Genomic DNA, 24,953 nt, shown 5'->3' with positions numbered 1-24,953 from the left:
CGGGTATACCAATATTCCCCGTCACCATGACGCCCACGTGATGGTTAATCTTTGGAACGAATGACTTTCACAGGAAAATAAAAAAATCCCTTCAATGCTCGACCATTCAGCCGGTCCGTCACCACGAATAAACACAATATTCATGCGCTCAGAGGTAACGCTTCGCCAGAAAACGGGCTGCCAGCTCCCCTCTCCTTCTGAGCGGGACTTTACGCCCCCAACGCGGCGGAAAATATAGACCATCCCATTCGGTGGCGGTGGAAATCAACAGCACGGTTTGGGTTGGCATTGAACGGGAGTTTATTTACAGTACATTCATCACGACTGTCAGGCCCGTTCTCACAGAGAGCAGGTAACAGACTAAAATGGAACAAGAAGGGGCCTGAGGAGCCCCTGCTGCAGCTAAACTACTCACATTAGACTCAGGGGCCCGAAATCTGAAAAAGAAAATGGACCAAAGCTCCGAAACGTTCGTGGGAGTCCGAACAGTAAAGACAAGAAAGTCAGAGTATCTGATTTGAATTGACAGCCAGAAGTCCCAACCAGTGTTGAAGCAGTCTAACAATCATTCCTAACTGGATTATTCTAACACAATTACCGGGTGGATGTGAGACGCCAGAATCCCCGCTACTAGCTGCAGGTGGGGATCGCGAGAAGAACTGACATGCAACCAGAGAACGCTACATTATGGTCTGCTTGGCAATTACCAGTCAACATATAGAGCTTTAGATATGCTCTCAGTATAGCATGATAGATAGATAGCATGTTGTGGATGCTAACATCGGTTAGAACAGCGGCGAGATGCAGGGAACCTGTTTGATCCGAAGCCAGATGCTCTTCAACGTTTCTTCCTCTCATTTATTCTACTTCTTTCTTGTTACACTATGAATAATAAATGATCAGTCACTCTGCAGGAAGGGATTTACAGCATTGTGTTGATGATTAGTGAATTTCCTCACAGCAGATGTGTATAATTTTGTGCATAAATTTTGCAAAACGATTTCCCTCGTGTTTTACTGCAGTCAGACACACACTACATAATATTCCAATGCATATATAAATAGAATAAAATAACCAAATTAACTGTAAATACCAAAGAAGAGTGGTTCAGGCTTTAATACTATAGCAAATACAGAGGCGTGTATCTTTAATTACTCCTGAATAGCATGCAATTGATCAAGATGAAATGTATTAATTATAGTTCAACAGCAGTTGCAACTTAAGGGAAAATTAAATATGATACTCTTCATCGATTCGCAGCCTGTACAGAGTAAAACCAGAGGTCCATTTATCTCCTCCGAGGAATAAACTGAATGCTTTACTCCTGAGACCACATTTATTTTAAATAGCCGCAACAGAACCTGTAAACCTTCATAAACTCCACCGACTGGTGCAGAAAGTTCTGCATCAGCCGCCTGGTGCAGGAAGGAAAAATTATTTTCCCCCAAAGTTTGAGTCTCTCATCGTTTCACATTTACATTTTGCTGGAAGGGAATGCACTTTAGATTAACTGTCTGAGCACGCAGGGCCGGTGGTTGATTTACAGCACCGTTGGAGTAACCCATAAGAGTCATTAGACTCCGCGAGTCCTCTGCGTGGACATAATGACCAAGGCCATTTTGTAAGAGGCTCCCTGCGGGGCAGTGGCTTTTCCCTCAGTGTGTTATCTTATTCCAAAAAATGCAACAGCTCCAAGCTGTCAGCGGTCTGAAGAGCAATGTGGCAAAGTGAAAAATGACCCCATGAATCATCCCATTAGACGTGAAAGGTTGGTCTAAAAACGTTCAGTTGCATCAGGGGATCGGTGTCACGATCAGCCGAATCGTTCTGTAAGAGTCGCACCTCCCGCTGCACGCCACCATCCCAGCCGTCTCCGGTGCTACGCTGGCTCCGCAGATCCTCTCCCCTCCACGAGGCCTGATCTGCGAGAGCTCCTCAAAGATATCATTGTGACATTTGCCTGCAGCTTCAAATCTGCCTCAAAAGCTGAAGCTAAGGTCAGGAGTAACACACTGAGTAGCATAATAACTAACATTTATACACTTGTCCACTGGATGGTTTTAATATGGTTACAAAGTCAGCCATTATTGCTACTTGGTTATTGCTACAGGGGGATTTCTAACTTTCCCATCTTTAGCTTCGTAAAAAGTAAAGATTATTATACCACTGCCCCCTAGTGGTTTGGATGAGATGACAGTAAATAGGCTTATGTAACTGAATACTGTAGATATGTCTCATCTTTTTGCTGCCTCACCGTTTGAGCTCTCCTGATTTTGTGAACTGCTCGATAAACTCCCAGCTTTTTGTGGAGAAACCAAAAGCAGCGTGACTGCAACACGGAAGAAGGTGTCACGGTAGCCTGGCCTAGCTGTACTTATCTTTCACGAACATCATCTAAATTTGTCAGCAAAGTGTCATTAGAGGGGACGCACGCTGCAACGAGACGAGGGAGAAAAATCAACCCCACGTGTAAAAATAGACACGACGCAACGGTGCTGGTACAGGCTGATTTGGAATCATCAGTGGGAGTCTCCGATTCTCTCTCTTCGGAAAGGAAGCTGATATAGAGAGGAAAAAAATCTCTGCACATCGTATACAAGACGGTGGCTAAGATCAGACATGGCAGCTCTGATTTGAACTGACTCTGTTGTTGATAAGATGTTTCTCTCCTGCGATAAAGCACGGACAAGCACAACTTTTAAGATTCATTCCCTCCATTAATCACGCTGATTTTAGCTCTTAGCGCCCATCACAAGGGAGCCGTGTTCCTTTCTTTCCCATTTGAGTCACATCAGCTCCCAGATAAAGCAAATATGGAATAAACCTCCTATCAGAACGTCTCAGTTATAAAAAATAAACTGCGGGTTTAGAAGGAGGAAGTATAGGTTGTGAGTTTTTTTCCTGTGGTGAAATAACGAGGTTTCTCCATTGCATTTAATCCACATTGAAAAGGTTGTTTTGCCACTTTGAATCTATTTAAAGCAGCCATACTGTGCGATGTGGGAACATGTCTAGGTAATTATTAAGCTAACTAATGAAGCAAAGTCTGCCATCTTTGTCTCTGCACATCATCTGAAACACAGAAAACCTTTGAAAGGCTCTGCTGGCATATCTCAGACCCGTAATAACAGGTTTTCTGACACCAGTTGACTTTTATTCCCGCGTGAGGTTCGTGGCAACGAATAAGTGAAAGGTTGAAGAAGTTGAAAGGTAGAAAAACAGCTAATGTGGAAAACGTAGGTGTGCCTCTCTCGGTGAGTCAGCAGTCACCGCGTCCAACCTGGCGTTTAGTTCTTCCTGTTACCACTGCCTCATCAAATGATGAAATTGAGACGTACAAAACAGAGTTTAGAGGAAAAATCCAAGAAGAAAAAATTAAAAAAGCAAACAAACAGAGATAGGTATCATCCTGACTACCACAAAAAAAAATTGTCACATTACATTTTTTCTTTAAAATTCCCCATTCTTTGTAAGGTAACTGGAAAACTGAAAACAATTTTTTGGGGAAAAAAAGTTTTTATTTTTATGACATCATGTGTCCACTGCAGTGGACTCCATACATGTGAAAAGAAACCTTGATGGTGACTAGTTAGTCCCAGAATAAATGTTAAAAAGGCAACGAATGAGTTTGACTTCCTCCAAAACGAGGAAGTGACACCTCCAAAGCCCCACCCCTTTACATTTGGTATCATTGAAGTGCCCTAGAACTCCTCTGTACAGAGCAAAAGGAGTGAATGCAGTAGTATGCTGTGGCTAGGAGATATCCATTGTCCAAAATGTCCTCCACCGAGGACAGATGTGAACTACTGGTAGACAGGAGGCTACAATGACTTTTTTTGCAGTCCAGTGAAACCTGCACTGCACAGTTGGTGATGGATCCAGCGGCGCCTTTGCCCAGAGGCTACTCTACTGCCTTTGTTAGCAAAAACACCTCTAGCTACTGAAGGGCATTGTCTCAAATAAAAACCACCAAAAGCTCTTCGTCTTTCTCCCAGTGACCTAATTAAGGGTGCCCTGTGAACGTGAGAGCCTCATGCAGCGGCGTGCTTCTCAAACCCAGCTAACATTATTTATGTCGTTCTGTCCCCCCGCGGCGTCGCTGTCAACCCTTCTTGAAGGCTTTTCTATAGCGGCCATCATATAAACATATTTGCTGCCCAAGCAGATTAAAATCACCCAACTGTGTTTCTTCCTTCATTTATCCTGACTTCATATTTTCTGGGTCTCCCAAACACACACACACACACACACACACACACACACACACACACACACACACACACACACACACACACACACACACACACACAAAAACCTCTGGATGCTAAACAGGATATTCATGAAAGATGGAAGAGATGTAGATCAGAGGACAGAAGCTAACTGAGAGTGTCTCCCTTAATGGATCACCAAACGCGCTTGTTCCTCCAGGTGGATAATCATTTATGATGCATTTGCTGATTGAGCCTTGGATCATGCTGGGACAGGCCTCCTCTGCCCTCTGGTTAAAAACGCAATACAGAGAAGTTAATAAATGCATGCACCTCTGATCTTCCAAGGACAGATGACATCAAATTTGGATAAGTGCATGTAAAAATGCCCGAGGATATGAGTTATGAGTTTGGACAGGATTTGGAGCCTTATCTTGACGTGCCATCTATTTTGAGATCCTGAAGCTTGATGTATATTTAAAGTGATTGTTGAAATAAAAAATACAATGGAGGATGGAGCGGCATTAGCATAGTCGCTTCATAGCAACAAGGTTCTGGTTTCCCTTCAGGAAAATGGCACGCCACTCTACTATACTGGTTTTCTGACTAATAATAGGACCACAGCCTCAATGGGACTGGTCATCATAGCGACGCTGAACTGAACAGTAAAAAAATGCTCTTGAACGCATCATATGTGCATTCAGTGGAAGAAAGCGGCACAGAGAAAACAGGTGTTCTTGATTCCTGGTGTGGGGCCTCAAACAACCAGGGTGTGTCTTTATCGTGGCCGGGATGGACCGCCTGTGGGTTTTCACTGCTCTGTACCAAAAACCAGCGGAACCATGCAGCAGAGCAGAGCAGAGCAGAGCAGAGTAGAGTAGAGCAGAGTAGTGTAGTGTAGCATAGAGCAGAGTAGAGTAGAGTAGAGCAGAGCAGAGCAGAGTAGAGTAGAGTAGAGCAGAGTAGAGTAGCATAGAGCAGAGCAGAGCAGAGTAGAGCAGAGCAGCGCAGAGCAGAGCAGAGCAGAGCAGAGCAGAGCAGAATAGAATAGAGTAGCATAGAGCAGACCAGAGTAGAGTAGAGTAGAGTAGCATAGAGCAGAGCAGAGTAGAGTAGAGTAGAGTACAGTACAGTACAGTACGGTACAGTAGAGAAGGTTGTGGAAAACACCAATTGTTAGCATGTTTGTGTGGGTTTCAGCTCCATTCCTTCCCATCACCAAAAACACAAATGCTTCCAAGACCCTGATAATGAATAAAGTGGTGATAGATCGATGGTTTGATGGACCCAAGATGAAAATCAAACTATTACAATTGAATAAATACATTTTAAAAATCCAGTGAATACAAAAGGCCAAGGCAGGCTGATTGCAGCATGGTGGCCCTCATATGTGGCAGGAGATGCCGAAGCATCTGCTTCCAAAGCAGCAGACCGCTGCCTCAGGCTGTGGGAATTAAACTCTCCCACCTGATGGAAAGGTTTGGATGTTTATTTATTTATCAGTTTGCTTTCGCCACATTGTCCACAGCCGCGTTCTCTTTAGCTCAGCTTGAATCACCTTGATCTATATAATCAGTCCTAACACAAGTAGTAAAATAATTCCAGGTCTGAACTGGGCACGGAAGCCACTTTTCAAATTAACCTCCCGCAACATCGTTCCCAGTAACATGCTGGTGTTGGTTAATGCGAGTTTGGTCCCCGTGTCTTCAAACTGAGCAGATTCTCTAAATATAGCTGCCGGGCGCTGACCTTTTCCTCACTGCTAAAATTAAAATACAGAACAATGCGGGCACATCTCTGGACAAAGCGCTTCTTTAAGAAGCCTTTAAGAAACGGCGGAGATGTTGTGATGGAAACTGATCATCACTGCTGCTGCATCCGGCACCAAAATGTGCTCCAGCTCTGTCACAGACATGAACTGACCACACAGTTCAGCTTGAAAGAGATTTTAAATAAGCACTCTGATTATTATATTATAGGGGGGGAATATCCAAAAACATTGTATTTATTTGTTGCTTACCTTCACCAATGATCAAATGTAATTGATTGGTTCAGATTTGGCACCATTTACAGAGGAAACTGATCAACCAATGATGCTAAATAGTGCGCGACTGGTGGTATTTGATGGTTCTACACCAGGGCCAGGTCCATAGGGCATAGTTGCATATTAATAACACAAGATAAATGCATTAAAACGGCAATATCTGATATAAGACTGATTGACACAACTACGAAAGAAGTGTTGTTATTATCACAATGACTTACTGGGATGGCGGTTGCTGGAGGATTTGTGGATTGAGGCCCAACCAAATTTGAAAGTGGGCTGGAAGGAGAGATGCTGACCATTTCCAGAGGATTGCCGAGATGCCCTTGAGCAGGGCACAAAAACCCCTACCTCAGTGCCGACACACGTTTTGCATATGCTGTATGTATGTTTAAAAACGTGTGCGTAGAGTGTAATAAACAGTCTGTCTATGTCTATGTAATATTAATGGTGCTACGTTTCTGTCTATTTGGTTCTTGAACAGTCTCTTTAGTTGCACTTTTCAATGAATTTATCACCGAAAAAGTGCAACTGAAACTCTTTAAATGGTCTTTACACTACAATAGTTGAATTGAAACTTCCACTTCTGGGAAGCGCTACAGCGCATATTTGCATACTATTTCAATGGTTTCCAATCAAACCACGAGGGGGGGTGGATGGGGTGGGGGCTCGGTCCCCCGAGTAGCTGGATCCGCCAGTGGTTTTAAAGCGTCGGCGTTTGTATTTAGTGTCGGCCGACTTCAGGTTTGGCGTAAATAATGCCGATTAGGGTGCGTGTCCCTTTAAGAGCCAGTCTTCGGGTGGCTTCTTCTCGATATTAATAGAGCTGCTGTGTCTTCCTCCTCTGACGTAATGCCCGCAGAGAGACAGGAGAGGTCCTGTCACAGACGGGCGATAACAAAAGTCTGAACCAAAAAAGAAAATAAGAATATATACATATGTATATACTGATAACTAGCTGCTCCTTTCTGGGTCGCCGCGGCCAGCAGAACCAGGGCGGCCGAATAACACATGTAAGCTCGGAGCGTGAACGCACCAGAGCCGGCCGAACTCACTTATCAGTCGGTGTCAGTGTCGCCGCGAAGCCTTAACGTCTCTCTTTTCCCTCCCAGACCAAAGAAAACAGCCAAGACACAGTCACCCCGTCCGACATCATCAACAAACTAAAGTCCCCACAAAGAGACGAGGCAGCCAGCCGCCCAGCCAGCCAGCCTGCCTGCCTGCCAGCCATCCAGCCACCATCTTTAACAGGCTGCTGGAAGAGACACACACAGAGAAAGAGAGGCTAATGTGTTGTGATCAACAGGTAAGCGGCTCCATTAAAAAACGCACATCATGGTGGCTCAGCCCCCGCTGACATGGAGGTGTCGACGGCGAGAAAGCGCGTTCTCGGGTAAGAAAAGAGGAGGAGGAGGAGGGGGACGAGATTTGGTCGCCCCCGGAGGAAGCCATCCGGGGCTATCAGTGGTGTGTTTAGGAGACAAACTAGTGCTCAGTGGAGGGTTAGCCTTTTTTTTTTATTTTTTTTTGTTAAATTATTTTTACGACGAGCAGCGGTCGGTTTGCGTCTTATGTAACTAACGGCCCGGGCGAGCGTCGGGAAGGAGAGAGGGATCTGCTGAATGAGGGGGAGGAAAAGAGCAGCGGCGCTTTCACTTCACATGGCCGTTTACGTTTTAGGGTTAGGACACCCAAACGCAACACTAATAGAAATTTGGGGTGCTACTGCGGAAGGCTACTGCTGAGTGCTGCAGCCAAACGGGACGCGGAGTCGCCTCAAGTAGGTTCACAACTTTTATTTCACGCTTCTCTTTGATTCCGTTTTATTTTTTTAATTTATATGTCGGGTGTTTACCGAGAAGCAGCATCCTGGTCGAGCCCGCGATACGAGCTGGGGATGGTTTGTGTGACTTGCACCGTCCGCCAGCCTCCTTGCGTTCATTGATAACTTTCTTCATCGCTGCAAACTTCAAGTTCGCCTTCGCGGCTCTCCCCCTCCTCACAATGACGGCCGCCCGCCGCACAGGCGAGCGGATGCCCGCACTGTTTTGGTGTGGAAACGGCGCAAATGGAGGTCGCTATCTTCATCAAGTGCTTTATAACCCCCGTTGGCGCTGTTTTTCCCCCTCTTCTCTGCTTTCTTGTGGCACCTCATTGTTCGGAAGTGCGCATGGTGGATGTGAATGTGTCGTAAAGGCTCCTCAAAAGGGCAACAAGTCCTCAACGGGGAGGATGGGTATTTCTTTTTCACTGTTGCAGGAACTTCAGGAGTTGCATTTCCCCATCAACTTTGAGAAAGTTGCCCCCCCCCCCCACCCCCCACCACCACCACCTCTCCCCCAGTTGTAAGAAACTGTGATGTTCCTTTGAGATAAGGGAGCCGGGTAGGCATGACAACTCTGTGGGGAGAGCAGAGTATGTGAAGTCAGTACAATGAGGTGCACACTGCAAGGAAGCCCCCCCCCCCCCTTTTTAAACACACTCCTTCACAAGATCGCCAAATGTGGCCCCCCGAAAAGAGCCGCTCCACAGCCAGATGGACTTTTATTCGGCAGATAAACTCTGTCAGTGCGATAAAAAGCGGAGCGGGCTTTGGGAGGCGACCCCCGCGCTCCTCGGCCCCTTTTCTCCGTCCACTTTTCTGTTTTATGAAGCAGCTAATTTGTTGATAACCCGGCAAATCGGCGCCGCTGCTGCATCTCTGTTACGCCGCCGTTCCACACAACAGCCCTCTTTAAAAGTTTTGCGTGATGGATAAAAAGGGGTTATGCTCACGAGAACTTGCGGCCCGCGACCCGAAAATGTAGCCCCAGGACACAGAGTTGGAAAGCAGCGACTTCCAAACTCCAACCTGAAGCTCCCAGCTTAAAGGAGAGGTTTGGAATATTTGCGCCACATTTAAAAGGGAGCACCCAGACAATTTGTGGCCTCTGAAATGTCCTCTTTTAAAGACAACTGTCGTGTGTATATGTCTTTCTGTGAGCTGTGGAGGTGTACCTCGCAGCCTTGGAACACATTGGGCATTTTTAACTTTAAAAGATCGTTTAGATCCTCTGCTCCCACAGCCGCAGCTAGCGCGGGCCCTCGCTTTGAAACCGTTTTGCTAACATTTAACGAGCGCCGCTTAAAATGTGTGGAAGCAATTAGATCCAGCGTTGTATCAATGTGCAGCTTTTAAAAACCCTCCTCTTTCCAGACACTGGATATTATTGTATCTCACGGCCTTGTTCGTAGCTGCTATTAAACGTCAAAACAGTTGACGACTTCCTAAAGAGAACCTCTGCTTGTAAAACTCTTTCCCGTATGTGTGTGAGGGAGACGGGGAGTGGGAGAGAGACTACAGCAGTGTGTGTGCACGTGCATGTGTGTGTGTGTGTGAAGAGACGGCTGTTTCGTACTCATATGGCTGCAATATGTGCAGCCTCTGTGGTGGGACTGGGAAGAGAGAAAGTTTCTGGAAAGGCGGAATGAGAGGGAGGGAAGTCAGAAACGTCCTGTTCAACTAGCTGGAATGTGTCTCCTGCCTTTATATTGACGGCCTGATGTTCTGTAAGACACCAGGAACAACTGTTGGGAATGCTGCGGCCTGCCGCGCTTTCGGGGCTCCGCTCGGCTCAAAGGCGGCGGCGCCGCCGTGGGCCCGACGGGGAAGCGTTTCATTTGCTCACGACGATCGAGGAAGTCCTGATTCACCAAGCGCTTGCTAATTGTCGTTAGATGCTGAAACTGGAATTAAAGTGGAATGAAGTAATGAAACTATCCCAATTAACATTATTCTGCTTCAAAATAGATCAATAAACATGCTAAAATATCGTCCTTGACACGGACCCTCCTCTACACATGTGTTATAACGCTATGCACATGTTATTATTGTTCAAGCGCCTCGTTTTAACCCGTTAGCCGGACTCCCCGTCACATTCAAGCACACTCAAAACTCCCGTAATCCAAATCCTGGGGGGGGGTTTAACACCAGTTGCGTTGAAACTTGTGACAGAAGCGTCTGACTCTTTCAGAGCTCCTGATTAAGCAACAAAGCCTGAGAGGAACAGATTTCTCCTTCAGGGATTTTGAGGCGGTATCAATCTTTTTCCATGCTCAAGTATAAATCAGCCTGTGCAAATTGGAGTGAATTGTCTTTTTAGAATCCCATCTTCACAGACTTTAAATGAAAAAGAACGACTATTTGCCAAGGGTATTTTATTTAAAGAAAATAAAATAATAGAGCTCTCTGGCGTCCCGACTGTCTTGGCCCCAGCATCTCCAACTTGCAGTTTTCTTTATTGCTAGTCTTTTGTTTAGCCCGTATCCCAAGGACACAACCGTTTCTGTCCTATTAAACTGTCTGGCTGCGTTGTTCTGCTTCCTCCTTTGCTCCGTATTAGCCGCTCGTAACGCCAGTGATGCTGGGATCCGACTTAATTCTCCTGCTGCCCTTTTACTGGAAATCGCTCTGGAAAAAGTTGATGCTAAATGGCCGCCATGTCATCCCCGCTCGGTCTGCGGTTAGCGCAGCTTTGTTTAGGCTCGACTTTGTCTTTAATGTCTTTGCTCTTATTTTAGGTTTGCGTTGCAGACGGCCTGCTTCAGATCACCAGCACATGGTCTTGGTTTAGGCTGCAGCGACTCCCATTTTCCCTCCGCTTTTGCGATGTTTTTGATTATTTTTGATTTTAAATACCAGACAATTTGATTTGAGAGGACATTAAGAAGTCTTCAGCGGTTATCCGTGGCGGCTGTGAGCTGAACGTGACGACCCGCGTCGGTTCAGAGCGCTAAAATGCCCAGTGAACGATGTCAAATGGTTCTAATTGACGCCTCAAAGCGTCCTGGAAACCTCCCGCTCGAAGCGTGGCCTCACGAGTCGCCCGCTCCGACCGTTTTGACTCACCCTCGCACCTCCTGACGTTTGGGTTATCAATCACTGCTGGCGAGTTCAGACGATTTGTCCCGAGGCTGCGTTCAATTAACCTCCCGATAAATCAGGCGCTAATTGGAAGTGAATTTGAGCTCAGTCGCGGTTTCCAACGGGGAAGGGGGTGGGGGGGTTATCAGGCGGCCAATTTTTCACGTTTGATTCGATTCACCTGAGCGTGCGTGTCGCTCCTGTGCACGTTCCCCGGCGTTTGAAAGGCAGGAAGCATAAAGGGCTGAAATATGGAGGAGCGCACGTCATTAGCAGAAAAATGTACGTTCCTGTAAACACTTCAGTAGCTGTTATGAAACAAAGCAGACAGCTTGTTTGGTCTTGAAAGCCTGATCAGATTTGTGCGAATTAAACAAACGTACATGTGTTTTAAATGTTTGCGTCGCGGAGAGCGTAACGGGGACCATCTGGAGCGCCCCCGCCCCGCCATTTATCGAAGCAAAGACGGGGAAATCTGCATGCCATCCATTTGATTGATTGGAATCTGGACTCTGTCAGGATCTCGCAGCCTGTTTACACTCTTCAAGAAGCAAATGTGATTCATCTCCAGCAATCTCAGCCTTCGCTCTGGTTTTATTTACCGGAGGGGGTGCAGATTTGAATAGAGCCGCAGGTTTTTTTTTGTCGAAATACACTCGTACCAGCAGCGTCACTTATCTGTTCTCACCCTGTCTGTCTGATGGCTATCATGAGTCGAGGCTGAACTGACTCATTGATTATTGATCGCTCAACCGTAACAGCTGAACCGTTAGCTGGCTGTTTTAGCGCCAGTCAAAACAGGAAAACACACACGCCGTTTCTCTATCGTTTCTCTGTTTGAATCCTTCCTCTGCTTCAGGTTTTAAAAGCGTCTTCTTTCTTTACTGAGCGGCGTGGAAGCCCGGCAGCGCCACGTGGACGGGACGCACGATCTTTCCGATTACCACTTGGTTGACGATTCCGGTTAAATTGGATTGGCAGCGTAAATAGACGCCGCCGCCTGTTTGCTAACAGCATCTTTTTAGGTCAGGTTAAGCCTTTTTTCCAATTGTTGATGTGGCGGTCTTGGCTGCGGTGTGTCATTTTTGCCAGCTGCTGCTTTTGTGCTTCATACTGAGGTGTGTGTGTATGTGTGTGTGTGTGTGTGTGTGTGTGTGTGTGTGTGTGTAAATATTAACCCTGTCATCTGTTTTTAACCATTATAAAACTATAATGTGTCTGTGTCTGAATGTGGCTTTACAGGTATTAAACAACTTTTTTGATACTAATCACACACACGCACACAAACATGCACACACGTGCGCAGCCCCATTAGTGTCGTAGTCTGGGATCTGGTTTAAACATCTGGTGGCTGATTAACTTTTCAAAGTAGTCTTTGTCCTCACTGCAGCGCGTGCGTGCGCACACGTGCACGTCAGTAGACGAGCGCGCACGAGTGTGTGTAAAATAAAGGCCAGACTTTTTTATGGCACCCCGTCAAATTAAAAGTATGATTTACAGGACGTACAAGCGTGCCTTTTTTCCTGCAGAAACCTGGACACTCTCCACTGGGGCGATCGTGCACGTGAGCCGTTGCTACGTGCACTGATGTCAAGTTAAAAGAGGCACTTCAGATGGGAGATAAAGGATGAGTCTCTTAAGTCTAATTCATGGGTTATAGGCCCAACCTCGGCCACACGGCGCTCAGAAGGAACCCAGGTTTGGAGCCCAGTCCTGACCAAGCTAGTCACACCTGTGCTAGTCACACCTGCGCTAGTCACACCTGCGCTAGTCACCTGTGTGAATAGGCTCAGTTTGCTTCACCTCTCCTAATGGCGGCTCAGGGCTCTGGATCGGCACCGTTCAGGATCACATCCGGTGGCAGAAACGCGCCTTTGTGAGTCATATTGTGCAGAGCGGAGCTGTGAGCGAAAACCCAATGAGTCAGGACATTTTTTTTTTTCTTTTCTCAAATGAATTTCAAGTGCGTGCGCTTTGTAGTTTACAGAGATTAGCTCTCGCTATGGAAGGCAAAACAGGAAACGCACAGCAGTTTTTAGTGGAGCTGAGCGTAATGCCGTTTCAGCTTTTTACATTTCAGGTGTTTGATAATGGTTTTTGCAGCTGCAGTCCCTCTTGGGCCTGAGTTTTGATGCTTTCTTTATGCCAGAAATGGATTTTTTTTTATTGAAAAGATTAACAAATACTCCAGGAATAGAACAAAAGAAAGCAAATCAAACGGAAATAAACTCGCCACGGCGTTTCTTGGTTGTCATTTCAAGCAACAACCTGTAAAAAACAAAAGAAAAGGGGTGAATAAAAACCATCGCACAGTTAGCTACGATGCTTTCCAGGCACAATTAACAACATTTGGCAAACGGTGGAATAATGTTTCTGCTCCTGTGGTGAAAGTTTAACTGTTGTTAGCTGCTGTAAAGCTCACCGTTGTTTGTCCGACTTTACACATCATTCCCTGGTTACATCACGCCACGACCCTGAATTGCTTGTGCTGGGATGGACAATTAAAGGCTGAGATCACCCCTGATGGTGCCCTACTACGTGAGAGGAGCTGAATGGACAAAACATTTAAAACCCAAATGATTTTAATTACGTTTTTACTGTGAAAAGCAGCCGTTTAAACAACATGGTTCGGCTAACACGATTAGCTTAGGGTTCTGTTACAGCATTTTATTTTTTTTGTAAATTTGGAAATTTCTCGCCGCCAGCACGTCCTTGGTAAATAATAATTCTGACAGTCAGCATTTATTTATTTTCAGCTTCCAAAAGAGGAAGCCCCACTCTGATAAGCCATCATTTGTCACAGTCAGCTTTTTGCTTTTCTTTTTTCCTGCTTGCTTTTCTAAGTGTGTGTGTGTGTGCGTGTGTGTGTGTGTGTGTGGAGGTGTTCTTGAAACGGTGCGTGAAGACGTGCGTGCAGAAATACAGATGGATGATGGAGGGAGGTGGCTCTTTTTGAAATGGAAATGAAGGGGGCACACATCTGGGGGTCTTTCAGACTTTTGTCAAGTGTGTGTGCGTGGGGGGGGGTTCAGAGGCTCACAGTCAGATGTGTGTGTATATGTGTGCGATCAGTTGGCAGTGGGGGTGGAGGAAGAAAGGATAAAAAAGACAAAAGGAAAGTTTTGAGGGGGGGGAGGAAGGAGGGAGCGGGAGAGGGGAGATGTAGCTGTCGATGGCTGCTAGTAAAATAAATGAGAACTGTCCATATTGAATTAATGACAGGGAGGAAATGTACAAAGTGAGAAGAAACTAAACTAAACGGAAGGACAGATGTATGGGGGGGGGGGGCAGATGAATGCCTCATTTGCATGGGCAAAGGGAGAAGGAAGGGGGAAGATCACTGGCAAACTTTTACGGCTGACACTTAAATTTACTCGGGCTGTGAGTGTCGCTGCATGGCCGCTAGCGCCGGGGCGGGAGGGGAAGCACGGCGGGGGGGCACGGCGTCTGTTTGGCACCGTGGCTTTTGGGCTCTTCCTCACACACAAGTCTGGAGTTTACCTGCAGCCACCGCGAGGGTCTGTGCCGCATCGTCCTTCTCCGGCCCCCTCAGCGAGGTCGGGACCTGGGCCGTGAAAGATTTGGGCGTGTAAAAATGTCAGCGGCCGGACTTGATCCGTTCAGAGACGGTCGGCAGTTTCTCCAGCCAGCCTTCGCGCGTACGCTCAGAAAAGTCGGCGCTAAGTTAGACCACACGGGCCTTTCTCACAAGATAAGATAAGCTAGTTTTTTAGGTTGTGTCTCTTAAGGGTTGGGAGGGAAATGGTGATTTATTGTGGTGTCTGTTTAAAGCGGCCGTCCACTGACGAGATAAGAAGTGATTTGGGCTTAATTTGGCAGGTTGTGTTCCAGTAAAGCTACCCGACCGGCGGCTAACGCGCCAAGATTGAAAATGTTGTTCATCAAGCGCTAATTAGCTGTAGATGACTTTTGGTTTTATAGATAATGTCCAAGTTTTTTATCCTTTTATTAAGTATGTATCAGTATGATCTGTTTTATGAACTTTATAAGTTTTGTCATATTTGGAGATAAAATACAACTTAAATAGTAATAACATTTTTAGCAGTACAGATTAGCATTAGCAATGCTACAGAACCAACCAAGCATGTTTCTGTTTATAAGATTACAGATTTTGACCTTTTATTTAAGCTGAAATGCACTTTATAAGCTATTATAACTAAAGATGAGTTTAAAAACAAGCCTTTATAAGAAGGTAATAGCTCAGCTGTTTAGCGTCGAGGCGCTAAAGTCGCTCTCGTATTTCATCATATTTCATCCTGAAATCGCCTGAATCATTTAACAGTTTTTCACATTTGTCAGCGGCTCCTGGGGCCCCCCCCCCCTTCCCCCAGTATGTCGAGGAGAGCTGCTAAAGCATTTGGGGGGGGACATTATACACATGCATTAGACGATGCCTGGGCCCCTAAAGTTCAGCAGATTGTTATCGATCGCTTTAGCGCCCCATATTAAAGTGCTGTTTTGGTCCTGTCAGTATTCCGATGAGTTTGAGAACCAGGAATCCCTGAAGTGATGTAAGTGAAACTAGCAAACTGTACCTGACTGAGGTGGCAGAGAGAAAGTAGGAACCCAGGTTCCAGAAAGGAATAGAAAGTCTGAAAATGTTCCGTTGCGTTCCTCTCTGTGTGCATTGCTGTGTTTGCCTGCCCCCCCCCCCCCACCCTCGGCTGGCCGGAAACGTCCGATTCTGCAGCAGCGGAAAATGTGCGTGTGATAATGTGCACTGCGTGGTCAGCGGCCGGACCCAGACGGACACACACACGCGCCTCCTGCGTGTCGGGTTCACCCCCGCCTGCGGTCCATGGGCTTACGTCTCCTCTTGGCTAACTTTCTTAATGGCCACTAAAGTGTAATCCTCATCTCCGACTTGTTTTATTTCCACGTCGCGTTTCAGATGAAAACCTACGACTTTGCGTGCAAGCCCGTTTCAAGGTTTCGCACGCTTGTGCCAGACAGGAAACAGAAGTGCTGAAGTCGTTCAAGGCCCTTCTCATACAAGCAACAGTTCTGCCATTATTCTTGGGTTTCCTTTCTAGTGGTCCTGTGATGCAAATCCAGCACCAGATTCAACAACGCGAGCCTCGCAAAAGCAAAAAGAAGCGTTAGCCGGTAGTAGATCATCTAGGAGGAGATAGAAAGTGCGAAGAGGAAAATGCCTGAGGGGGAAGTGGCTGATAGCGTCAGTCACGAATACGTGTGTCTATGTCAGAGTAACGTGTGTGGCTGGGCGTTGCTTTATGGAATTAAAAGGAGGACCACGCCCAATTCTGCCATATAATAGAAGCGATAAAGGAGTTTTTGTTGTTCATGCCAAGGTGGCAGAAAGATGCTGTCTGCCTTTCAGAGCTGCACAATATAACCTGATAATTGAACAGGGTTGGGGAGCTTCAACCTGCCGGAGCAGGTGAAGAGCTGAGAGGAGCCTGAAAGCTGCTGACTCCAACTGGGCTCCACGTTCCTGAAGGGAGACCATATCTGAGCGGGTGAACAAGTCATTAGGGGATTGAATACACATCAGAAAATTAAAGGTGATGTTGGGTAAGCAGTCCGTATTTATATATGCTAACATTTTATTAGCATATTTGAATCCAAACAGAACCGGCCTCCGCTAAAATAATCCCTTTCAGATGGAACAGTTGACTTGAATATGAAACAATGCGCTCTCTGTGCTCTAATTGGTGGAACACGGAGCTTAACTCTGTCTATACAACATCCAAAAATGCTGCGAGACGCATCAAAAAGGCCTTTCAAAGCCGGGGACAGAGGGGAAAAGTCATTCAGAGATGCGGAAGAAAGCAGCGTAATTACTTTGAGCGGCGTGTAATTTGGAGCGGCATTAGCAATAACAAATCAGAGCACAATACGAGATGAGGGGAGAGATAGGCTCTCCCCCTGATGTTGACGGACTTTGAGTGAAGCGTGGTTGTCATGGTAGCGCTCCTGTGTGTGTGTGTGTGTAAGCGGTGAGCATTTTTGTGTAATCGTGTACGTCAGGCCGTCATGAATGGTGTGTTTGAGACGGAGTGGAGTGTGGAGTTCCTCAGGCTGGACCAAATTGGAAACAGAAAAACAAACATTCCCTGGACCCCCCCTCCTTGCTCCCCCCCCACCCCCCCGGTCTGCTGGCCAGTGGCGCGGTCCAACCTGTCTGGGACAATGTAACGGTCTATAGTCGGAGCGGACCACACACGCTCGCGCAGGCGTTCGGGCGCGCAGGAGGGGGCGTCTGCGGTGGATGGTGGGCAGATATGCAGAGGGAGGTTTGGGGGGTCCGGGGGGGGGGGGGGTCTCAGCCACAGTGACACTTGGGGAAAAAAAGGAGAACAGTGACAGACTGACAGATAGATGGAGAGATAGAAAAGAAACACTCAGATAAGGCACCTCCAAGGATTCCAGGACTCTTATCGTCCAATCAACGCAGACGCTCACGCTGACGTGACATCACGATCACGCTCTGAACCGGTACTGAAAGAGAGGATCCAGAAGGGAGAGAAACACGGCTCAGGGGGGGGGGGAAAGGTGTATTTCTTTCCCAGCGGCAGCTATTAAGGAGCAAATGTAGGTTATGAAGTCGACGTTCAGGCGTTTCCCAACGAACCAGAAGTGGGTGTGCAACCATCGCGCACGGCGAACATCTTTGTAGCGTGTTTATCAAGTATTCTAAACAGAAAAAGTGGGCGTTTCTCACGCAGCAAAGGTTTTCCCAGTATCTTAATCTCACATGTTCATGTGTAGAAGAACGCCAGTGTTGGGATGGGAGTGTCTTTGAAGTGACTCATAATTTCAGTCCTGACTCATGAGGTTCTTTACTCTCCATGCCAACGATCCTGTTTGGGTTTTTTTTTCTTTTCAAACAGCAGATAATGACACACTCCAGCTCTTGAATAGCCGCCACGTCGAGTTTTGCCTCGGCGGCCCAGACCAAGTTGGCGTTCAGACCCAGGTGAACGAGAAAAAGACCGGAAGCTCCTTCCAGCCCAGTTCCTTTTTTTACCTCCTGCTCGTTTCCCTTTTGTTTAAATATTTTTTTGCGGAGAAGCGCCCGTGGAAGATAAAGCTGCGGCGTCAGACCGCGAAGCCCGTTCCAAATATAGCCCTCGTCCCGAGTGGCGCGCATGTGCGACGGCTTGCCTTTCGTCTAACACGCCGTCTCGACTCGGACTGACCCGAGAAAACCGGCTTTGTGTAAATACAGACTCAGATTTAGATCTGTGGTGAGAGGGAGAAGAGGAGAGATGGATGGAAATATGGAAAAAGGGGTGGCAGAGCGGGAGGGAGAGGAGTGGTACAGAAAGAGAGGGTGGGGTGATTTTTGTGGTTGGGGCAACAAAAGGGGGAACGAAGACGCAGAGTCTGACATTTAACTGTAGACGTTCGGAGCGAGGAGCGTAGTGCCGGAGTATTAATGCCTGGAAGTGGCTCAGTGATGGCATCAGGGTTTATAACAGCGATCAATATTGAAATGGAGGGGGTAATAAGTGTGGACGGTGAGAGGGAGCTGCTGATGGCGACCACAGGCTGTAATTGTTTTCTGATTTCATATTATTCCTTCATGCTCTGCTAGGCGCGTTTTGCAGTCACTTTGCTGCTGCTGACTCACGGAACACTTTATTTTAATGTGTTTTAGCGTTGCAAGGTTGTTTCAGACGCTCGTTTTAGTGCGATTAATAAAATGATGGTTGCTTATTAATGATTTGAAGGAAAAGAGGCCTTTTATTGTTTTGAGTCTAGAACTTTGGACCTGTTACCATATTATAATTAGGAACGTACTTTGTCCTCCATTTTGAAAATTTCTGAGAGCCTGATGTGTAAAATTAGACAAAACTAACTTAGTGATGCTTTTTTTCCCTCATTTTGATTCAAAAGAATTGCTCTATAACTCAGAAGAATCTTACCCCCTTTCCTCAGACACAGTGGGACAGTGTCTAACATTTAATGAATTTTTTGTTTTAGATCATTTTTTATTTGAGATATTTGTTGTAACATATGCATGTTAAATTTGGGCGCTAGCGGTAAACATATATACTTAAAATAAAGCATGGATACAACTCTTTTCTGCCGAATGACACAAATCGTCCTTTTATTCCATCAATAATGGTCCGAACAGGATAACTGTAAAATAGACGCGTTATTAAAACTCTGAAAGGTTACTCTCGTATCCAGCTGATACCACCAGTTTGATGAAGTCACTTCCTGTCTGAGTCACATGATTGTCACCTGATCACACCAGGATGTTGAGGTTCAGGTCAAAGGTCACAGCTTCCAACGTGAACGTGACACCACGGTAGCTTGAGGTCTCCTGGGTAACTCCCCTTCTTAATAAAAGGATGGATTAATCCTATATCCCACCCAGGGTGATTAAACCAGCAGAAATCCTGCTGTGGCCCTGAACCCTGGAGGGTTAAAAAGACAGAAGATGTGTGATGAAACCAAACTGCTGGCAAATTCACGTGGCTTCGATCATCGCTCTCTTTTCCTGTTAGCACCATTTAACAGTTTTCGCATGTGGAAAACACGGCAGTCTGTCTGGAATCGGGAAAAGTCGGAGAGTGTGAGGGCTGAGGTCTCTGCGGGGGAACTAAATATATCAGCAAACCTCTGGGCAAAACTGGCCAGATGCAAATCGTCGTTATCGGGAGTCTGGATCCAACATGTTTCCCTCACGACTAATGTTTGTCCGCGTGTCGTTCCTCAGGTGCTTCACGCCGCAGCGGACGCTGACCGCTGTGACGAAAGTGGAATAAAAAAAGTGGAGAAGAAGGAGGAGGGAGGCCCGTCTGTGTAATACTTCAGTTACGGATCCGCGCACGTTCCATCGGACTCAAACCCGCCCCGACCGGCTGCTACGGTGGACGCAGACGCCGCCGCACGGAGTTTAAGCACCTTCGCCAGACGTTCGGCCGTTCCGCCGACCTCTGTGGAATTACGGGGACTCGGTAGAAGGAATGGTGGGATTTTAGACTGCGGAGCGCCGGGAGGGGAGTGCTGGCGGCTGCTGGACCAGGTTGTGGCGGTGCTGATGCCAAGGCCCTTCCGCCATGATGTTTTTATAACCTGATGAGCAGCAGAGGTAGGATCTATGTTTATACACGGTGGTCCGCAAACAAAGGCTTTATTGACGGATTTATCTCATTTTTTCCCATTAATCAAGGAATTATCCTTATTTATTCATGATTAATGAAGTGTTTGTGTTTGCTGATGGCCCAAACGTTGCAGCCCAGTTTAAAAGGGCCCCGCGATTCTGGGCGGATCAGCGTTATTGCCCCCAGCCCGGCTGCTGCAGCTGGTTCAGTCAGACGGAGATGAAGCCGGGCTGTAATCTGAACCCATCTCGGTGATCACTGTTTGAGGAAGTGAGCATGCCGAGGACTTCTGGGCTCCTTTGTGAGGACATAAAGCCCGGCTGTGATCCGTAGTAAAGGTCCAGGACTTCAGCGCGCAGGCAACTCTCCTCAGTTGGGCCTTCGAAACTGAACCTTTATGACATAACTGCTAATTTTGCTTCACGAATGCTGCGAAGTTCTGCCCCTCCACAGAGATTATAGTAATCCCAGCGGTGTAAACACATCCAGAATGCATTGCAGTAGCCAGCTAAGTAGATGTGTTTGAGCAGGGTTGAAGTTTTGGACCTTTAAAGTTCTCCTGCTTTATCTGCTAGCATGTCGCATCCATTTTGAAAAAGCCTTTCCACAAAAGATGAGTCTAAATCTTTCACCAAATCTGAAGGAGGACTGAAACTATCTGGGTGTGCATCTACATATTTTCCAAATGTCCCGGGGCTGATTGAACCTGCAGATTATTTGCAGACTTTACTTTTGGGTGAACGTAGAGGAGACAGTGCACGCAGCCCCACACGCATTAAGACTTTGGTGCCCCAGAAAATGGGTTTGTGCTGCTCTGAGGAAGTGATCCCTCACGTGTTCCCTCTCTGAGCAGCTCAGCTCATCTCTCAGAGTGTCACCCTGCCCCTTCCTCTGTCATGGAAACGCCAAAAATGACGTTAGAACCTGGTCCTGAGGGGTGAAAGCTACCTGTAGAGCCACTTGAACAAAGTGGGTCAACAGGTTGTTCATTGTGTGTTCGGTGACCTCATCTGTTTACCGCCTCACAGAAGGATGGACTGTTTTTAGTTCCCACACGTACACATGCAGCTTTTTGTGCCAGTGTTTTTATTCTGTGTGTGTGTGTGTGTGTGTTCGTGTGTGTCTTGGGAGCTAGAAACAACAAGGAGCACTCATTCATCATTCTGAACAGAGGCCATTTAAACTCTGCCCTTACCTAACACTCATTCTGTCTCCAGGTCTGTCTCTGTGCCCCCCCCACACACACACGTCCATGCACCAATGAATTATGATCAATTCCCATTAATGCCCATCAGTTCTGCAGCTGAGGATTAATAAGAGAGGTGTCGCTCGCTGTCCGGGCAATTACTTACTTCATTTGTTGCTCGGTTAATGATTGATTTATTTAAAGAGTCCGAAATGAGTTGAGTGGATTGAAAAAACAAGGTGTCTGTGTGTGTGTGTGTGTGTGTGTATGGGGGGGATTAAAAAGTACAGTTTAGATGGGGTGCAGCGGTTAACACTGTCAGCTCTTAAAGCACAAGCACGTCCTCACACGGAGGATCCAGGCAGAGTTAGTCGTCCTCCCTATTACATGGGAAACCTCTGGGTTTCCTCCCCTCCCCCCCAGGCCAGAAACGCCAACACGAGGGGCGATTGGAGACTCCAAATGGCTCCGAGCCGCGAGGAACACGGGAGGCCGCGCTGGTCTGTTCAACGACTGCTGGGCGAGACGCCAGCGCCCCCTGACACTAATTAGAAATTTCACAGAGGTGAAGCATATTCCCTCCCCCGATTCGTCTGTCAGGTTTGCACGGCTTATTCCAGACATCACGCACCCTTGAACGGCATTAACCAGCCTGGATGCAGTTGTTAGCGAGGGCCCCGCGCTCCGGTCAGCATCCACCCGTTTGTCTTCCCCTCGGCTGCCCGTGCTAAAGAAGAGGTTGGCTTGATGCTAAATCTCTGCGTTAGCATCATGAAAGCTCGTCTGTATATCTGGCACATTTGTGTGGAGCCTCCCGACGCCTTCATTACTGCCTATGTGTCACTACTTGTTCCTGCGGGAAGGCGCGCTGCGCCCATCTATGTACATATTTAACTGGTTCTGATGTTAGCTTGTGTTGTGGATACCTGTTTAGATGCTGCGTGCGTGTGCCATTTCTTTTGGGCGTGCGCTGGTGCGGGCGTGGGGTTGTTCTCTTTTCTCTTTGTTCAGTTTGGCTGTAGCCAAGTGAACGAGTGTGAACAAGTGTATTTATTTAATCCATATGCTGGTGAACGGGACAGACGTGCGCCTCCCTCCGGTACGTCCGTAGGGGGAAAAAGTCACTCAGATGAGCCCACTCTGAGACGCACGGGTTTTTGCTGAGTCAGCGCCAGAGTTTCCTGTGTGTACTGTTTGAAATACTTTTCCGCTTAAACCTCTATTTTGCTGATGCTTCCGCCCCCCCCCCCCCCTTCCCCATATTAGTCACGACAGTCACAGTTATGTGTCATGTACGAGCTGCGTCAACACCGTGGCTCTTGTGCAAGATAACCGGGGATGCCATCACAAAGAGGCTGGTTGCCCGGTGACGCCCCCGCTCTTCATGGAAGAGTGATGACGTTAGCGGCTTCTTCTGCACGCTAGCGATGGTCCTTCATTGGTGGAGGGGTGAAGATGCGAGAAAAGGTAGCAGGTCCTCGCCAAAAAATGAAAACCTCATAATTGATCCACATCAACCGTCACCGGACAGCTAAAGTTCACGTAAACTCCAACTAAAACCTGCGGCTAATACGAGGGGTAGTCTATGTGCTCCGGCGTGTGCACACATGTGTACGTTCTCCACTACCGCCACGTTGGCGTACGGTCCCTGGACAAAAACATTCAAGAAAGCCGGCGTTGGCATACAGGGTTGCCCTGGGTTTACCTGGTGCTAACATGGACAGCGCTTCGCACTTTTGGACACTTTTAAGAATCTGTGCAGGTTTGGGCGAGTCACGTTCCGGTCGGGGGAGGAAGCAACGGCAGGCCAACGCTCAGGCCGCGGCCGATAACGCCGCTGCCAGTTCGGGAGCACCAGCTACCCGAGCCGATAAGGAGAGAGCTACTGGGAGCCGACTGGCCGATGGCTAGTTTTGGAGCTGTTGTTAGCGTCAGGCAAAGCCACCACATGCAGCCAAGCAGCCTGGCAGCAGCAGAACGACCTGCCTGAACAATAAAAGCAGTCTAGCTGGTTCCAGCTGGTATTCCCCCCCCCTTCACGTTCACATCTAAGCCAAATAATGAGCGAGTCCATCGCCGTGCGTGGATTTCACAGTGGACCGCGGCGTGTGTTGCCAGCGCTAGCGCAGACGGGGCGCTGAACGAAGCTGCGCCGGCAGGCGAACAAAGCGTCCATCAAAACTTTGTTCATTTACCCTCAAGTCCTATTTATTTCAGTTGGCAACTCGGCAGAAATAAATACCAAATGTTTGAATCTCCCAGCTACCTGACAGGTATTTGCATGCAGTGAGTGGCTCATTTACACTTGTACATGCTGAACATGCCACCTGACAGGTATTTCCCTCCCTCCCATGAGTTAGGAGGACACGAGTCATTTATCTTGTCATGTTAAATAGACGTCGCTCATCCCAGACCTGCAAAAATCAGCCCTGAAACATGTTAGCATGGATTTTTAAAAATCTGACGCCCGTGACATGTTCGCCTGGAACAAACAAGCACGTCTGGGTTCGACTCCCGCAGAGTCGGCGCTCCTTATAGATGCAACAGTGACGCCGCAGAGAATCATATCACCACGTTAAACTTTCTCAGAAGAAAAGTTTTGCCTTAATTCCTTTGAAATAATGGCGATTGATTGAAGCGCGCTGGAAAAGGACAGGCGGGATGAGCGCGCCTTTTAGGAGATTAATGTTATGAGCCTCTCTGAGCAGACTTAATAAGGTGGTGTCTGCTGTGTTTGTTTTTCTCTCCGAGTTTGTCACACGGTTCTGCTCGCAGGTTTAAGCCCTCCTGCAGTGGAACCCAACCCAACCCAACGCTCCTCTTAGTTTGGTCCCCTTCAGTTAATCCCACCCTCTGTTTATGTGACGGGGCAGAATATGACGTCCTTTATGCCAGGTTATAATCAGTCTGACACATCAGTGAAACAGTCTCCGTCTTTGCTTTAAACAACGTGCTTTTAGCCCGGCGGCAGCCAATCGCCACCGGTTCCCCTGAGGTGAAACCCACTTTCCACTTGCTCAGGTGTTAGAAATACATTAAGAAACGGCGCCTGCATTTTAAAGCTCAGCATAAATATAGAGTAGACATGCTGATCGAGTCCTTTGAGTAGTCGTTTTTAGCAGATCTATCAGTCATTAGCTTGTGTGTAGCTAATGGCTCCAGCAGTGTGTGAAGGGTTCTAGCTCGTCCTTGTTAATTTTCAGAGCAAAAGTAAAGCAACTCTCTGATGGATAAGTGTCCTAGAATGCCTAATGCTGAGCTGCAGCTTGTGTGTGTGTGTGTGTGTGTGTGTGTGTGTGTGTGTGTGTGTGTTTGAACACGTGGATGTGTGTGATAATCTCTGTTGCAGGTTCTCAGCATTAGTGCACTACTGAACAAGGCAGCGATTCATTCAGCAGGTTTAACTGCTTTGTGTGTGTGTGTAACATGTTTCTGTGCTCTGTGTGTGTCTCTCTGTGTGTGTGTGGGCACGCACGAGCATGTGTTGTTTTTTGGGAATTATTTCCGTGCG

The 24,953-nt window shown here is 47.2% G+C and overlaps 1 protein-coding gene across 3 annotated transcripts in view; it reads left to right on the top strand.

The window, feature by feature from the left end:
- Positions 1-7,374: 7,374 nt before the first annotated feature.
- The window catches only part of trps1 (trichorhinophalangeal syndrome I), a 65,082-nt gene continuing 47,503 nt past the window's right edge, over positions 7,375-24,953 (top strand). The window contains exons 1-2 of one of the 3 annotated variants that reach the window (XM_029844914.1): positions 7,375-7,558; positions 19,869-20,243. In XM_029844914.1, coding sequence (XP_029700774.1) covers positions 20,231-20,243 — 13 coding nt within the window. In that variant the 5' untranslated portion in view covers positions 7,375-7,558; positions 19,869-20,230. Of the gene's footprint in view, positions 7,646-7,675; positions 8,033-19,868; positions 20,244-24,953 lie in introns of those variants that run through there. The other 2 variants (XM_011618743.2, XM_011618741.2) reach the window with 2 other exon arrangements.

This window comes from Takifugu rubripes, chromosome 12, assembly GCF_901000725.2.
Source record: "Takifugu rubripes chromosome 12, fTakRub1.2, whole genome shotgun sequence".
Classification (NCBI taxonomy): domain Eukaryota; kingdom Metazoa; phylum Chordata; class Actinopteri; order Tetraodontiformes; family Tetraodontidae; genus Takifugu; species Takifugu rubripes.
The sequence above is the reverse complement of the archived record's forward strand: the minus strand, read 5'-3'. Positions and strand labels throughout refer to the sequence as shown.